This window comes from Oncorhynchus keta, unplaced genomic scaffold (assembly GCF_023373465.1).
Source record: "Oncorhynchus keta strain PuntledgeMale-10-30-2019 unplaced genomic scaffold, Oket_V2 Un_contig_1954_pilon_pilon, whole genome shotgun sequence".
Classification (NCBI taxonomy): domain Eukaryota; kingdom Metazoa; phylum Chordata; class Actinopteri; order Salmoniformes; family Salmonidae; genus Oncorhynchus; species Oncorhynchus keta.
The window spans coordinates 62926-80810 of record NW_026281536.1 but is presented as its reverse complement, the minus strand read 5'-3'; the positions used below and the strand labels follow the sequence as shown (position 1 = coordinate 80810).

Below are 17885 nucleotides of genomic sequence, written 5' to 3'. Positions count from 1 at the left end.
AGAGGCAGTTCTAGTCCAGGGTGGACCTGGTCATAGAGGCTGTTCTAGTCCAGGGTGGAGTGGTGGACCTGGTCATAAAGGCTGTTCTAGTCCAGGGTGGACCTGGTCATGAAGGCTGTTCTAGTCCAGGGTGGACCTGGTCATAGAGACTGTTCTAGTCCAGGGTGGACCTGGTCATAGAGGCTGTTCTAGTCCAGGGTGGACCTGGTCATAGAGGCTGTTCTAGTCCAGGGTGGACCTGGTCATAGAGGCTGTTCTAGTCCAGGGTGGACCTGGTCATAGAGGCTGTTCTAGTCCAGGGTGGACCTGGTCATAGAGACTGTTCTAGTCCAGGGTGGACCTGGTCATAGAGGCTGTTCTAGTCCAGGTTGGACCTGGTCATAGAGGCTGTTCTAGTCCAGGGTGGAGCTGGTCATAGAGGCAGTTCTAGTCCAGGGTGGACCTGGTCATAGAGGCTGTTCTAGTCCAGGGTGGACCTGGTCATAGAGGCTGTTCTAGTCCAGGGTGGACCTGGTCATAGAGGCTGTTCTAGTCCAGGGTGGACCTGGTCATAGAGGCTGTTCTAGTCCAGGGTGGACCTGGTCATAGAGGCTGTTCTAGTCCAGGGTGGACCTGGTCATAGAGGCAGTTCTAGTCCAGGGTGGACCTGGTCATAGAGGCAGTTCTAGTCCAGGGTGGACCTGGTCATAGAGGCTGTTCTAGTCCAGGGTGGAGTGGTGGGCCTGGTCATAAAGGCTGTTCTAGTCCAGGGTGGACCTGGTCATGAAGGCTGTTCTAGTCCAGGGTGGACCTGGTCATAGAGACTGTTCTAGTCCAGGGTGGACCTGGTCATAGAGGCTGTTCTAGTCCAGGGTGGACCTGGTCATAGAGGCTGTTTTAGTCCAGGGTGGACCTGGTCATAGAGGCTGTTCTAGTCCAGGGTGGACCTGGTCATAGAGGCTGTTCTAGTCCAGGGTGGACCTGGTCATAGAGACTGTTCTAGTCCAGGGTGGACCTGGTCATAGAGGCTGTTCTAGTCCAGGTTGGACCTGGTCATAGAGGCTGTTCTAGTCCAGGGTGGACCTGGTCATAGAGGCTGTTCTAGTCCAGGGTGGACCTGGTCATAGAGGCTGTTCTAGTCCAGGGTGGAGTGGTGGACCTGGTCATAGAGGCTGTTCTAGTCCAGGGTGGAGTGGTGGGCCTGGTCATAAAGGCTGTTCTAGTCCAGGGTGGACCTGGTCATGAAGGCTGTTCTAGTCCAGGGTGGACCTGGTCATAGAGACTGTTCTAGTCCAGGGTGGACCTGGTCATAGAGACTGTTCTAGTCCAGGGTGGACCTGGTCATAGAGGCTGTTTTAGTCCAGGGTGGACCTGGTCATAGAGGCTGTTCTAGTCCAGGGTGGACCTGGTCATAGAGGCTGTTCTAGTCCAGGGTGGACCTGGTCATAGAGACTGTTCTAGTCCAGGGTGGACCTGGTCATAGAGGCTGTTCTAGTCCAGGTTGGACCTGGTCATAGAGGCTGTTCTAGTCCAGGGTGGACCTGGTCATAGAGGCTGTTCTAGTCCAGGGTGGACCTGGTCATAGAGGCTGTTCTAGTCCAGGGTGGAGTGGTGGACCTGGTCATAGAGGCTGTTCTATTTAGGGTGGACCTGGTCCCAATTGGGGGAACTGATTCGTGTTTCTGATTGGCTTAATGCACCACCAATAATGACCTGTGGAGCTTCTCAAAATAAAGTTTTCTTCACCTCAAACAGCAAGTAAACAAAGTCTGTTTTTAGAATGAATTGAGAATTACAAATAGTTCCTCAATCTATATGAAAAATCTTTCTAGCTCTCTCCCTTTCGATAACCCCTCAGCGTGAAAGAGAACAATGTCATGATAATAGGCCTACCATGATTGCTTCTTATCAGTGCTTGACGTGAACTGAAACAGGTGCTGGTACTGTTTATAGTTAGGTGTTAGGAGCTCCACAATACTCTTGAGCTGATATTCTATGAGAGGAACAGGAGCTCAAGCAGTTTGACGTTCCGGTACTGAGCTCTGGTGAACTCCTGCCCAAGTCAACCACTGCTTCTCATCAGTGCTTGACGTGAACTGAAACAGGTGCTGGTACTGTTTATAGTTAGGTGTTAGAGCTCCACAATACTCTTGATATTCTGATATTCTATGAGAGGAACAGGAGCTCAAGCAGTTTGACGTGCCGGTACTGAGCTCTGGTGAACTCCTGCCCAAGTCAACCACTGCTTCTCATCAGTGCTGGACTTGGACTGAAATAGGTTTCAGTACTCAGTAGGTTCAGGAGCTCCACAAAAAGCTAATATTCGATAAGAGGAACAGGAACAGGAGAATTTGAGGTGCGTCTGCTCCGCTCCCGGTGAACTCCTGCTCAAGTCGATCACTGCTTCTTATCCCTTGATCAACTAGTCTACAGCTGTGTCTGTCCTGATCTCACTGGAGCAGGAAGCTCTGAGGGCACAGACTATTTGATACAATGTTGCAAGTTTTCTGAAGCACAAGCTTCAGACAGTTAAAGGAGCAGGAGGAGAATGATTGGATCAGGTTGCATTTGTTTTTTTTCTATTTTTTTCTTCTGGTGATGTAGATCTCTGGCTCCCTCTTGAGTCATTTGTGTCTTATTTCATCAAACAGTAAAAGCTTAAAGCGTCAGACAAGCTCAATGCATATAGTTGATTTTATTCAAACACATAGGGTGTGTCTATATATGGAAAAATACACATTGAAACATTTCGACCAATCGGTCGACTAAGATTTTTTTTTTAGCCGGGGACAGCCCAACAGTATGTATGGTCCTATTCACCTCAAGCTATCCACTGTAACAACCATTTTGCCCCAACAATATTACACAGATTTACAGCTGCGGATGAGGTCCATGATCATTGGTGTGGGCGTAACAATCCCTGTATGACTGACCAATGATGCGACCCCAGTCCACAACAGCACTTCATACTCACAAAGGAGTGTCCGTTAACCTACCATAATCTTGGTTCATACCCACAAAGCAGTGTCCGTTATCCTACCATTATCTTGGGTTAGAATCTCAGGGCGGGTGACATCACCACACAATGGCTACTAGTGCTGTGTCTCTCTTGGTCTTTCCTTGTTGACTTCCATCCTATCTCCTCACCCACCTGTGTTGTATCCTATCTCCTCACCCACCTGTGTTGTATCACAACTGTATTGGAGGAGAAGGTACAAGGTCCCTCCCCTCTGACCTTCTCCAATGGGGTTTTGAGGCGTTGAGAGAAATTGAGGAAGGATGAATTGGGAAAGAGCCTACCACTCACCTGCCAACTAGCTAAATTACTTCCTCCTCCTCATCATCATCAACCTCAGCAGCCCACAGAGCAGACTGTGAAGTCAATCTCACCCCCCTACCCTGCTACATTCAATGACCTCCCCCTTCCTCATCATCAACGGCAGCATCCCGCAGAGCAGACTGTGAACTGAGTCAATCTAGCACCCACAGAATTCATTTTGTGGGTATTTAATTCTGCTACAATTACCTCCGATCATTATATAGTAGGCCGGCACAGCAGGACTAGTGAATCAAAGCTTTACTCTTGTGTTTCTCTCTGTTCTAAACTTTCTCTGCATTCTAACACTTTGCATTTTATGAATCAAGTTGTGCCTGACCGTGAAAGAAGTTGATAGTGTATTGAGGGGAAATACATAGGTGGGTTGTTATATAGTGTGAATGTTGTGCTATTGTTTTGCTGTGAGATTGTGAAATATTGAAAGTGGCCGAGTGCTCACGGGTCCCCGCCTCTCTGTCTGGTCCCCACCTCTCTGTCGGGTCCCCGCCTCTCTGTCTGGTCCCCACCTCTCTGTCGGGTCCCCACCTCTCTGTCGGGTCCCCACCTCTCTGTCGGGTCCCCACCTCTCTGTCGGGTCCCCACCTCTCTGTCTGGTCCCCACCTCTCTGTCGGGTCCCCGCCTCTCTGTCTGGTCCCCGCCTCTCTGTCTGGTCCCCACCTCTCTGTCTGGTCCCCACCTCTCTGTCTGGTCCCCACCTCTCTGTCTGGTCCCCACCTCTCTGTCTGGTCCCCACCTCTCTGTCTGGTCCCCGCCTCTCTGTCTGGTCCCCACCTCTCTGTCGGGTCCCCACCTCTCTGTCTGGTCCCCACCTCTCTGTCTGGTCCCCACCTCTCTGTCTGGTCCCCACCTCTCTGTCTGGTCCCCACCTCTCTGTCTGGTCCCCACCTCTCTGTCTGGTCCCCGCCTCTCTGTCTGGTCCCCGCCTCTCTGTCTGGTCCCCACCTCTCTGTCTGGTCCCCACCTCTCTGTCTGGTCCCCACCTCTCTGTCTGGTCCCCACCTCTCTGTCTGGTCCCCACCTCTCTGTCGGGTCCCCGCCTCTCTGTCGGGTCCCCACCTCTCTGTCTGGTCCCCGCCTCTCTGTCGGGTCCCCGCCTCTCTGTCGGGTCCCCGCCTCTCTGTCGGGTCCCCGCCTCTCTGTCGGGTCCCCGCCTCTCTGTCTGGTCCCCACCTCTCTGTCTGGTCCCCACCTCTCTGTCTGGTCCCCACCTCTCTGTCTGGTCCCCGCCTCTCTGTCTGGTCCCCACCTCTCTGTCTGGTCCCCACCTCTCTGTCTGGTCCCCACCTCTCTGTCTGGTCCCCACCTCTCTGTCTGGTCCCCACCTCTCTGTCGGGTCCCCACCTCTCTGTCGGGTCCCCACCTCTCTGTCTGGTCCCCACCTCTCTGTCTGGTCCCCACCTCTCTGTCGGGTCCCCACCTCTCTGTCATGTGTTTGGTGTGAAAGAGAATGTGTTCTCATCGTAACTTCCTTCCCGTCTTCAGGGTTGACCATTGGAACAACGAGAGAGAGCGTGTGGTGCTGATCACAGACAGCTCTCTGCTGATCTGTAAGTACGACTTCGTCATGCTCAACTGTGAACACATACAGAGAATCCCTCTCAACTTTGTGGACCGCATCACCCACGGCAACTTCAGCTTCCCCCAGCGGTCTCTTCTCACGTGAGTAACCCCTTCGTCTCCATCACTGCCTCTCCTCTTCCTCCTTATCCTCCTCCTCGTCCTCCTTTCCCTCCTCTTCAACAATTGTCTATAGGCATTTTCCCAGCTAATTGCAGCAATGCACTGTCCTACAAGCGTCAGATATTAAACTCTGTAATTGTCTGTACTAGTAATTGTTATCTCTGTACATGTTTGTCCTACAAGCGTCAGATATTAAACTCTGTAATTGTCTGTACTAGTAATTGTTATCTCTGTATGTTTGGTAAATGGCTGTTAAACAACGTCACCTTGAATTTGTACTAGATTTGCAAATTCACTATCAACACAGCAGTTTTGCATATGTCCTGCCGAACAATCAATCTACTCTTTGTTTTTGAGGAAGTGGAACTACAGATGACCGACCACTAGTTCTTTAACGTTGTCGTGGTCATTTCCTGTATTGCTAAACATTGAGAGAGCAAACCACACACTAGTCAGAGTTATATTATAAAGTCCATCTTTAATTATATATGATCTTCACCATAGCCCTGTTTGACTCTCAGATCATTAGCTATAAATGATCAGTTTACTCTCCTAAAACGAGGTTCTACTTCTCGTTGTTGGTTCAACATAGTTGAACATAGTTGGTTCAACATCAACGTACTAAAACATTACCTCATCCAATGGCATATATCAATTGTCAGTTCCCCTCTAGGACACCCCCATCTCAGATACACCTCCTCAAATCAAGTCAAATCACATTTTATTTGTCACATACACATGGTTAGCAGATGTTAATGCGAGTGTAGCGAAATGCTTGTGCTTCTAGTTCCGACAATGCAGTAATAACCAACAAGTAATCTAACTAACAATTCCTAAACTACTGTCTTATACACAGTGTAAGGGGATAAAGAATATGTACATAAGGATATATGAATGAGTGATGGTACAGAGCAGCATACAGTAGATGGTATTGAGTACAGTATATACATATGAGATGAGTATGTAGACAAAGTAAACAAAGTGGCATAGTTAAAGTGGCTAGTGATACATGTATTACATAAGGATGCAGTCGATGATATAGAGTACAGTATATACGTATGCATATGAGATGAATAATGTAGGGTAAGTAACATTATATAAGGTAGCATTGTTTAAAGTGGCTAGTGATATATTTACATAATTTACCATCAATTCCCATTATTAAAGTGTCTGGAGTTGTGTCAGTGTGTTGGCAGCAGCCACTCAATGTTAGTGGTGGCTGTTTAACAGTCTGATGGCCTTGAGATAGAAGCTGTTTTTCAGTCTCTCGGTCCCAGCATTGATGCACCTGTACTGACCTCGCCTTCTGGATGATAGCGGGGTGAACAGGCAGTGGCTCGGGTGGTTGTTGTCCTTGATGATCTTTATGGCCTTCCTGTAACATCGGGTGGTGTAGGTGTCCTGGAGGGCAGGTAGTTTGCCCCCGGTGATGCATTGTGCAGACCTCTCTACCCTCTGGAGAGCCTTACGGTTAAGGGCGGAGCAGTTGCCGTACCAGGCGGTGATACACCCCGCCAGGATGCTCTCGATTGTGCATCTGTAGAAGTTTGTGAGTGCTTTTGGTGACAAGCCAAATTTCTTCAGCCTCCTGAGGTTGAAGAGGCGCTGCTGCGCCTTCTTCACGACGCTGTCAGTGTGAGTGGACCAATTAAGTTTGTCTGTGATGTGTATGCCGAGGAACTTAAAACTTGCTACCCTCTCCACTACTGTTCCATCGATGTGGATAGGGGTGTTCCCTCTGCTGTTTCCTGAAAGTCCACAATCATCTCCTTAGTTTTGTTGACGTTGAGTGTGAGGTTATTTTCCTGACACCACACTCCGAGGGCCCTCCCTTCTTTCTCCCTGTAGGCCGTCTCGTCGTTGTTGGTAATCAAGCCTACCACTGTTGTGTCGTCCGCAAACTTGATGATTGAGTTGGAGGCGTGCGTGGCCACGCAGTCGTGGGTGAACAGGGAGTACAGGAGAGGGCTCAGAACGCACCCTTGTGGGGCCCCCATGTTGAGGATCAGCGGGGAGGAGATGTTGTTGCCTACCCTCACCACCTGGGTGCGGCCCTTCAGGAAGTCCAGTACCCAGTTGCACAGGGCGGGGTCGAGACCCAGGGTCTCGAGCTTGATGATGAGCTTAGAGGGTACTATGGTGTTGAATGCCGAGCTGTAGTCGATGAACAGCATTCTCACATAGGTATTCCTCTTGTCCAGGTGGGTTAGGGCAGTGTGCAGTGTGGTTGAGATTGCGTCGTCTGTGGACCTATTTGGGCGGTAAGCAAATTGGAGTGGGTCTAGGGTGTCAGGTAGGGTGGAGGTGATATGGTCCTTGACTAGTCTCTCAAAGCACTTCATGATGACGGAAGTGAGTGCTACGGGGCGGTAGTCGTTTAGCTCAGTTACCTTAGCTTTCTTGGGAACAGGAACAATGGTGGCCATCTTGAAGCATGTGGGAACAGCAGACTGGTATAGGGATTGATTGAATATGTCCGTAAACACACCGGCCAGCTGGTCTGCGCATGATCTGAGGGCGCGGCTGGGGATGCCGTCTGGGCCTGCAGCCTTGCGAGGGTTAACACGTTTAAATGTCTTACTCACCTCGGCTGCAGTGAAGGAGAGACCGCATGTTTTCGTTGCAGGCCGTGTCAGTGGCACTGTATTGTCCTCAAAGTGGGCAAAAAAGTTATTTAGTCTGCCTGGGAGCAAGACATCCTGGTCCGTGACTGGGCTGGGTTTCTTCTTGTAGTCCGTGATTGACTGTAGACCCTGCCACATGCCTCTTGTGTCTGAGCCGTTGAATTGAGATTCTACTTTGTCTCTGTACTGACGCTTAGCTTGTTTAATAGCCTTGCGGAGGGAATAGCTGCATTGTTTATATTCGGTCATGTTACCAGACACCTTGCCCTGATTAAAAGCAGTGGTTCGCGCTTTCAGTTTCACGCGAATGCTGCCATCAATCCACGGTTTCTGGTTAGGGAATGTTTTTATCGTTGCTATGGGAACGACATCTTCACTTCTGTTGACCAGGGCCCCATCTAGTTCCCTTCTGTTGACCAGTGCCCTATGTACTTCCCTTCTGTTGACCAGGGCCCTATGTATTTCACTTCTGTTGACCAGGGCCCTATGTAATTCACTACTGTTGACCAGGGCCCTATGTAGTTCACTTCTGTTGACCAGGGCCCTATGTAGTTCACTACTGTAAAGTTAGTTTTCACCACAGCCACATTATCCTAATGTAAAGTTAGTTTTCCCCACATCATCCTAATGTAAAGTTAGTTTTCCCCACATCATCCTAATGTAAAGTTAGTTTTCCCCACATCATCCTAATGTAAAGTTAGTTTTCCCCACATCATCCTCATGTAAAGTTAGTTTTCCCCACATCATCCTAATGTAAAGTTAGTTTTCCCCACATCATCCTAATGTAAAGTTAGTTTTCCCCACATCATCCTAATGTAAAGTTAGTTTTCCCCACATCATCCTAATGTAAAGTTAGTTTTCCCCACATCATCTTTATGTAAAGTTAGTTTTCCCCACATCATCCTAATGTAAAGTTAGTTTTCCCCACATCATCCTAATGTAAAGTTAGTTTTCCCCACATCATCCTAATGTAAGTTAGTTTTCCCCACATCATCCTAATGTAAAGTTAGTTTTCCCCACATCATCCTAATGTAAAGTTAGTTTTCCCCACATCATCCTAATGTAAGTTAGTTTTCCCCACATCATCCTAATGTAAAGTTAGTTTTCCCCACATCATCCTAATGTAAAGTTAGTTTTCCCCACATCATCCTAATGTAAAGTTAGTTTTCCCCACATCATCCTAATGTAAAGTTAGTTTTCCCACATCATCCTAATGTAAAGTTAGTTTTCCCCACATCATCCTAATGTAAAGTTAGTTTTCCCCACATCATCCTAATGTAAAGTTAGTTTTCCCCACATCATCCTCATGTAAAGTTAGTTTTCCCCACATCATCCTCATGTAAAGTTAGTTTTCCCCACATCATCCTCATGTAAAGTTAGTTTTCCCCACATCATCCTCATGTAAAGTTAGTTTTCCCCACATCATCCTCATGTAAAGTTAGTTTTCCCCACATCATCCTCATGTAAAGTTAGTTTTCCCCACATCATCCTCATGTAAAGTTAGTTTTCCCCACATCATCCTCATGTAAAGTTAGTTTTCCCCACATCATCCTCATGTAAAGTTAGTTTTCCCCACATCATCCTCATGTAAAGTTAGTTTTCCCCACATCATCCTAATGTAAAGTTAGTTTTCCCCACATCATCCTAATGTAAGTTAGTTTTCCCCACATCATCCTAATGTAAAGTTAGTTTTCCCCACATCATCCTAATGTATTCAGAAGAATGCTATGAATAATTTAACCTGGAAGGTATAAGCACTGGTTCAAGCTGGCAGTTATGAATGAAATTAGTTGTTACCAGACCCCCAAAAAGAGGATGAATGGGGAGAGAGAGAGAGAGATTTTACAGGAGGGAGAGGGAGAGAGATTTTACAGGAGGGCGAGGGAGAGAGAGAGGGAGGCAGAGAGAGAGAGGGCTCTCTGTGTTCACAGGGCTCTCTGTGTTCGCCTTGGCTCTCTGTGTTCACCTTGGCTCTCTGTGTTCACAGGGCTCTCTGTGTTCACAGGGCTTTCTGTGTTCGCATTGGCTCTCTGTGTTCGCCTTGGCTCTCTGTGTTCACAGGGCTCTCTGTGTTCACCTTGGCTCTCTGTGTTCACGGGGCTCTCTGTGTTCACAGGGCTCTCTGTGTTCACAGGGCTCTCTGTGTTCACAGGGCTCTCTGTGTTCGCCTTGGCTCTCTGTGTTCACAGGGCTCTCTGTGTTCACAGGGCTCTCTGTGTTCACAGGGCTCTCTGTGTTCACAGGGCTCTCTGTGTTCACAGGGCTCTCTGTGTTCGCCTTGGCTCTCTGTGTTCGCCTTGGCTCTCTGTGTTCACAGGGCTCTGTGTTCGCCTTGGCTCTCTGTGTTCACCTTGGCTCTCTGTGTTCACAGGGCTCTCTGTGTTCACCTTGGCTCTCTGTTTTCACAGGGCTCTCTGTGTTCACCTTGGCTCTCTGTGTTCACAGGGCTCTCTGTGTTCACAGGGCTCTGTGTTCGCCTTGGCTCTCTGTGTTCACAGGGCTCTCTGTGTTCGCCTTGGCTCTCTGTGTTCACAGGGCTCTCTGTGTTCGCCTTGGCTCTCTGTGTTCACAGGGCTCTCTGTGTTCGCCTTGGCTCTCTGTGTTCACAGGGCTCTCTGTGTTCACAGGGCTTTCTGTGTTCGCCTTGGCTCTCTGTGTTCACAGGGCTCTCTGTGTTCGCCTTGGCTCTCTGTGTTCACAGGGCTTTCTGTGTTCGCATTGGCTCTCTGTGTTCGCCTTGGCTCTCTGTGTTCACAGGGCTCTCTGTGTTCACAGGGCTTTCTGTGTTCGCCTTGGCTCTCTGTGTTCACAGGGCTCTCTGTGTTCACAGGGCTTTCTGTGTTCGCCTTGGCTCTCTGTGTTCACAGGGCTTTCTGTGTTCGCCTTGGCTCTCTGTGTTCGCCTAGGCTCTCTGTGTTCACAGGGCTCTCTGTGTTCACAGGGCTCTCTGTGTTCACAGGGCTCTCTGTGTTCACAGGGCTCTCTGTGTTCGCATTGGCTCTCTGTGTTCGCATTGGCTCTCTGTGTTCGCATTGGCTCTCTGTGTTTGCATTGGCTCTCTGTGTTCGCATTGGCTCTCTGTGTTCGCATTGGCTCTCTGTGTTCGCATTGGCTCTCTGTGTTCGCATTGGCTCTCTGTGTTCACAGGGCTCTCTGTGTTCACAGGGCTCTCTGTGTTCGCATTGGCTCTCTGTGTTCGCCTTGGCTCTCTGTGTTCACAGGGCTTTCTGTGTTCGCCTTGGCTCTCTGTGTTCACAGGGCTCTCTGTGTTCACAGGGCTCTCTGTGTTCACAGGGCTCTCTGTGTTCGCATTGGCTCTCTGCGTCCTCCCCCAACAGGACGGGTAGCCTTTTCTCATCAGAGAGGTCTTCAATGTAGTGCGCTGCCAACCCACAGCTCTCTGCGTCCTCCCCCAACAGGACGGGTAGCCTTTTCTCACCAGAGAGGTCTTTGAAACCTTGAATAAGGTTCAAATTTAGGGAAATGACACTCCAATAATTGTTTTATATTTTAGACATTTTGCCAGGAAATGTAGCTCCGTCTCGGGTTCTGCTGTGGTGCAGTGGTTGCACAGCCTTTCCTCTACAGGGAGACAGGTTTTCCTGTGTCTACCCTTCTCAATGCCAAACCTTGTACTTTGTCAAGGGTTTTCTAAGGTTTTGATCAGTAACCATGGTCTCTCGCTCGCATTCTCTCTCTCATTCTCGCTCTCATTCTCGCTCTCATTCTCGCTCTCATTCTCGCTCTCATTCTCGCTCTCATTCTCGCTCTCATTCTCTCTCTTTCTCGCTCTCATTCTCTCTCTCTCTCTCTCTCTCTCTCTCTCTCTCTCTCTCTCTCTCTCTCTGTCCTTTCTACAAGTCAGTACCCTCCTCTCAGTCCTTGTCTTGTCTTTAGCTCAGTGCGGATGTTGCCTGTAATCCATGGCTTCTGGTTGGAATATGTACGGTCACTGTGGGGACGACGTCGTCGATGCACTTATTGATGAAGCCGGTGACTGAGGTGGTATACTCCTCGATGCCATTGGATGAATCCCGGAACATATTCCAGTCTGCAAAACAGTCCTGTAGCGTAGCATCCGACCACTTGAGGGAGTCACTGGGACTTCCTACTTTAGTTTTTGCTTGTTAGCAGGAATCGGGAGGATATAGTTATGGTCAGATTTGCCAAATAGAGGGCGATGGAGAGCTAAAGGTGATCGAGAGTTGCACATGTGACATGCTGATAGAAATGAGGTAAAACCCATTAAAGTTTTCCTGCAATTAAATCCCCGGCCACTAGGAGTGCCGCTTCTGGATGAGCATTTTCCTGTTTTCTTATGGCCTTATACAGCTGGTAGAGTGGCCTTACATACAGCTCGTTGAGTGGCCTTACATACAGCTCGTTGAGTGGCCTTATACACAGCTGGTTTAGTGGCCTTATATACAGCTCGTTGAGTGGCCTTATATACAGCTCGTTGAGTGGCCTTATACAGCTGGTTGAGTGGCCTTATACAGCTGGTTGAGTGTCCTTACACAGCTGGTTGAGTGGCCTTACACAGCTCGTTGAGTGGCCTTACACAGCTCGTTGAGTGGCCTTACACAGCTCGTTGAGTGGCCTTACACAGCTCGTTGAGTGGCCTTACACAGCTCGTTGAGTAGCCTTACACAGCTCGTTGAGTGGCCTTACACAGCTCGTTGAGTGGCCTTACACAGCTCGTTGAGTGGCCTTACACAGCTCGTTGAGTAGCCTTACACAGCTCGTTGAGTGGCCTTACACAGCTGGTTGAGTGGCCTTACACAGCTGGTTGAGTAGCCTTACACAGCTCGTTGAGTGGCCTTACACAGCTGGTTGACTGGCCTTACACAGCTTGTTGACTGGCCTTACACAGCTCGTTGAGTAGCCTTACACAGCTCGTTGAGTGGCCTTACACAGCTCGTTGAGTGGCCTTACACAGCTCGTTGAGTGGCCTTACACAGCTCGTTGAGTGGCCTTACACAGCTCGTTGAGTGGCCTTACACAGCTCGTTGAGTGGCCTTACACAGCTCGTTGAGTGGCCTTACACAGCTCGTTGAGTGGCCTTACACAGCTGGTTGAGTGGCCTTACACAGCTCGTTGAGTTGCCTTACACAGCTCGTTGAGTAGCCTTACACAGCTCGTTGAGTAGCCTTACACAGCTCGTTGAGTGGCCTTACACAGCTGGTTGAGTAGCCTTACACAGCTCGTTGAGTGGCCTTACACAGCTGGTTGAGTGGCCTTACACAGCTGGTTGAGTGGCCTTACACAGCTCGTTGAGTGGCCTTACACAGCTCGTTGAGTGGCCTTACACAGCTCGTTGAGTGGCCTTACACAGCTCGTTGAGTGGCCTTACACAGCTCGTTGAGTAGCCTTACACAGCTCGTTGAGTGGCCTTACACAGCTCGTTCAGTGCGGTCTTAGTGTCAGCATCAGTTTGTGGTTGTAAATAGATGGTTACGAATAATATAGATGAGAACTCTCTTGGTAGGTAGTGTGGTCTACAGCTTATCATGAGGTACTCTACCTCAGGCGAGCAATACCTCGAGACGACCTTAATGTCAGACATCGCGCACCAGCTGTGATTGATAAATAGACACCGACCACCGCCCCTCGTCTTACCGGACGTAGCTGTTCTGTTCTGCCGATGCACCGACAACATGTATATTATACGTGTTGTAGTTCAGCCACGACTCGGTGAAACATAAGATATTACAGTTTTTAATGTCCTGTTGGTAGGATAGACACGAACGGAGATCATCCAGTTTATTCTCCAGTGATTGCACATTGGCTAATAGATATTGGTTGAGGAGGGTTACACACTCGCCGACGAATTCTCACAAGACACCTGAATCTCAGCCCCCTGTATTTCCATTTGTTCTTTACGCGAATGACGGGGATTTGGGCCTTGTCCGTGGTCTGAAGTAAATCCTTCACGTCGGACTTATATCTGTCTGGATCTAGATGTGTGTTAAACATACTGTCAACTCCATTATATCTGTCTGGATCTAGATGTGTGTTAAACATACTGTCAACTCCATTATATCTGTCTGGATCTAGATGTGTGTTAAACATACTGTCAACTCCATTATATCTGTCTGGATCTAGATGTGTGTTAAACATACTGTCAACTCCATTATATCTGTCTGGATCTAGATGTGTGTTAAACATACTGTCAACTCCATTATATCTGTCTGGATCTAGATGTGTGTTAAACACACTGTCAACTCCTTTATCTGCATCCCCGTTAGCTCACCGCTCCTCCATATCCTCAGCTTCATCATCATATCTCATGCAATTACTACCCAGAGTATGTAGCCAGGGTACGTGCTCCTGTGTAGCTCAGTTGGTATAGCATGGTGCTTGCAATGTTTTTTTTATTTTTTATTTTACCTTCATTTAACTTGGCAAGTCAGTTAAGAACAAATTATTATTTTCAATGACGGCCTAGGAACAGTGGGTTAACTGGTCTAGGAACAGTGGGTTAACTGGTCTAGGAACAGTGGGTTAACTGGTCTAGGAACAGTGGGTTAACTGGTCTAGGAACAGTGGGTTTAACTGGTCTAGGAACAGTGGGGTTAACTGGTCTAGGAACAGTGGGTTAACTGACCTAGGAACAGTGGGTTAACTGGTCTAGGAACAGTGGGTTAACTGGTCTAGGAACAGTGGGTTAACTGGTCTAGGAACAGTGGGTTAACTGGTCTAGGAACAGTGGGTTAACTGGTCTATGAACAGTGGGTTAACTGGTCTATGAACAGTGGGTTAACTGGTCTAGGAACAGTGGGTTAACTGGTCTAGGAACAGTGGGTTAACTGGTCTAGGAACAGTGGGTTAACTGGTCTAGGAACAGTGGGTTAACTGGTCTAGGAACAGTGGGTTAACTGGTCTAGGAACAGTGGGTTAACTGGTCTAGGAACAGTGGGTTAACTGGTCTAGGAACAGTGGGTTAACTGGTCTAGGAACAGTGGGTTAACTGGTCTAGGAACAGTGGGTTAACTGGAATAGGAACAGTGGGTTAACTGGTCTAGGAACAGTGGGTTAACTGGTCTAGGAACAGTGGGTTAACTGGACTAGGAACAGTGGGTTAACTGGTCTAGGAACAGTGGGTTAACTGGTCTAGGAACAGTGGGTTAACTGGCCTAGGAACAGTGGGTTAACTGGTCTAGGAACAGTGGGTTAACTGGTCTAGGAACAGTGGGTTAACTGGTCTAGGAACAGTGGGTTAACTGGTCTAGGAACAGTGGGTTAACTGGTCTAGGAACAGTGGGTTAACTGGTCTAGGAACAGTGGGTTAACTGGTCTAGGAACAGTGGGTTAACTGGTCTAGGAACAGTGGGTTAACTGGTCTAGGAACAGTGGGTTAACTGGTCTAGGAACAGTGGGTTAACTGGTCTAGGAACAGTGGGTTAACTGGCCTAGGAGCAGTGGGTTAACGGGTCTAGGAGCAGTGGGTTAACGGGCCTAGGAACAGTGGGTTAACTGGCCTAGGAACAGTGGGTTAACTGGTCTAGGAACAGTGGGTTAACTGGTCTAGGAACAGTGGGTTAACTGGTCTAGGAACAGTGGGTTAACTGGTCTAGGAACAGTGGGTTAACTGGTCTAGGAACAGTGGGTTAACTGCCTTGTTCAGGGGCAGAACAGCAGATTTTTACCTTGTCAGCTCAGAGATTTGATCCTTTCGGTTACAAGTCTAACGCTCTAACCATTAGGCTACCTGTCGCCCGATGCCAGGGTTGTGGGTTCGATTCCCACTGGGGACCAGTATGGGGGAAAAATGTATATGAAAATGTATGTCGCTCTGGATAAGAGCGTCTGCTAAATTACTCAAACTTAAAGTGTACCAAATGTCACCTTCTTCCATAAATAGTCCACTACTTTTGACAAGAGCCCTGCGTAATGCACTAAATAAGGAATAGGGTGTATTTTGGGATACAGTTCATGAAATGGTCTTTGTTACGATTGAACTGATTCCAAAGCTTGTGGTCCTTCTGTAGCTCAGTTGGTAGAGCATGGCGCTTGTAACGCCAGGGTAGTGGGTTCGATCCCCGGACCACCCATACGTAGAATGTATGCACACATGACTGTAAGTCGCTTTGGATAAAAGCGTCTGCTAAATGGCATATATTATTATATATTAAAGCTTGGTTGGTTATTCTGTATATAACTGCCTTAGGCTGAAAACTGAATTTGCTTACTGGAAAAGAAGAGAATGTTTTGATGCTGCAAGGGAGGGAGAGTTAAACGTGTTGGTGATGCAAGGGAGGGAGAGTTAAATGTGTTGGTGATGCAAGGGGAGAGTTAAATGTGTTGACGATGCAAGGGGGAGAGTTAAATGTGTTGGTGCTGCAAGGGAGGGAGAGTTAAATGTGTTGACGATGCAAGGGGAGAGTTAACTGTGTTGGTGATGCAAGGGGGAGAGTTAAATGTGTTGACGATGCAAGGGAGGGAGAGTTAAATGTGTTGGTGATGCAAGGGAGGGAGAGTTACATGTGTTGGTGCTGCAAGGGAGGGAGAGTTAAATGTGTTGGTGCTGCAAGGGAGGGAAAGTTAAATGTGTTGGTGATGCAAGGGAGGGAGAGTTAAATGTGTTGGTGCTGCAAGGGGGAGAGTTAAATGTGTTGATGATGCAAGGAGGGAGAGTTAAATGTGTTGGTGATGCAAGGGAGGGAGAGTTAAATGTGTTGGTGATGCAAGGGAGGGAGAGTTAAATGTGTTGATGATGCAAGGGAGGGAGAGTTAAATGTGTTGGTGCTGCAAGGGAGGGAGAGTTAAATGTGTTGGTGATGCAAGGGGGGAGAGTTAAATGTGTTGGTGCTGCAAGGGAGGGAGAGTTAAATGTTTTGATGATGCAAGGGAGGGAGAGTTAAATGTGTTGGTGCTGCAAGGAGGGAGAGTTAAATGTGTTGACGATGCAAGGGGGGAGAGTTAAATGTGTTGACGATGCAAGGGGGGAGAGTTAAATGTGTTGACGATGCAAGGGGGAGAGTTAAATGTGTTGACGATGCAAGGGAGGGAGAGTTAAATGTGTTGGTGCTGCAAGGGAGGGAGAGTTAAATGTGTTGGTGCTGCAAGGGGGAGAGTTAAATGTGTTGGTGATGCAAGGGGGAGAGTTAAATGTGTTGGTGCTGCAAGGGGGAGAGTTAAATGTGTTGGTGCTGCAAGGGGGGAGAGTTAAATGTGTTGGTGCTGCAAGGGAGGGAGAGTTAAATGTGTTGGTGCTGCAAGGGAGGGAGAGTTAAATGTGTTGATGATGCAAGGGGGAGAGTTAAATGTGTTGACGATGCAAGGGAGGGAGAGTTAAATGTGGTGATGATGCAAGGGAGGGAGAGTTAAATGTGTTGGTGATGCAAGGGAGGGAGAGTTAATTGTTTTGGTGCTGCAAAGGAGGGAGAGTTAAATGTGTTGGTGCTGCAAGGGGGGAGAGTTAAATGTGTTGGTGCTGCAAGGGGGAGAGTTAAATGTGTTGATGATGCAAGGGAGGGAGAGTTAAATGTGTTGGTGATGCAAGGGAGGGAGAGTTAAATGTGTTGATGATGCAAGGGAGGGAGAGTTAAATGTGTTGGTGCTGCAAGGGAGGGAGAGTTAAATGTGTTGGTGATGCAAGGGGGAGAGTTAAATGTGTTGGTGATGCAAGGGGGAGAGTTAAATGTGTTGACGATGCAAGGGGGAGAGTTAAATGTGTTGACGATGCAAGGGGAGAGTTAAATGTGTTGACGATGCAAGGGGGGAGAGTTAAATGTGTTGACGATGCAAGGGAGGGAGAGTTAAATGTGTTGGTGCTGCAAGGGAGGGAGAGTTAAATGTGTTGGTGCTGCAAGGGGGAGAGTTAAATGTGTTGGTGATGCAAGGGGGAGAGTTAAATGTGTTGGTGCTGCAAGGGGGAGAGTTAAATGTGTTGGTGCTGCAAGGGAGGGAGAGTTAAATGTGTTGGTGCTGCAAGGGAGGGAGAGTTAAATGTGTTGATGATGCAAGGGGGAGAGTTAAATGTGTTGACGATGCAAGGGAGGGAGAGTTAAATGTGGTGATGATGCAAGGGAGGGAGAGTTAAATGTGTTGGTGATGCAAGGGAGGGAGAGTTAATTGTTTTGGTGCTGCAAAGGAGGGAGAGTTAAATGTGTTGGTGCTGCAAGGGGGAGAGTTAAATGTGTTGGTGCTGCAAGGGGGAGAGTTAAATGTGTTGATGATGCAAGGGAGGGAGAGTTAAATGTGTTGGTGATGCAAGGGAGGGAGAGTTAAATGTGTTGATGATGCAAGGGAGGGAGAGTTAAAT

At 48.3% G+C, this 17885-nt stretch overlaps 1 protein-coding gene across 1 annotated transcript in view; it reads left to right on the top strand.

Moving 5' to 3' along the window:
- The window catches only part of LOC127920437 (tumor protein p63-regulated gene 1-like protein), an 80212-nt gene that overhangs the window by 10409 nt on the left and 51918 nt on the right, over window positions 1-17885 (top strand). The window contains exon 4 of the mRNA XM_052504518.1: window positions 4800-4976. Coding sequence (XP_052360478.1) covers window positions 4800-4976 — 177 coding nt within the window. The remainder of the gene's footprint in view (window positions 1-4799; window positions 4977-17885) is intronic.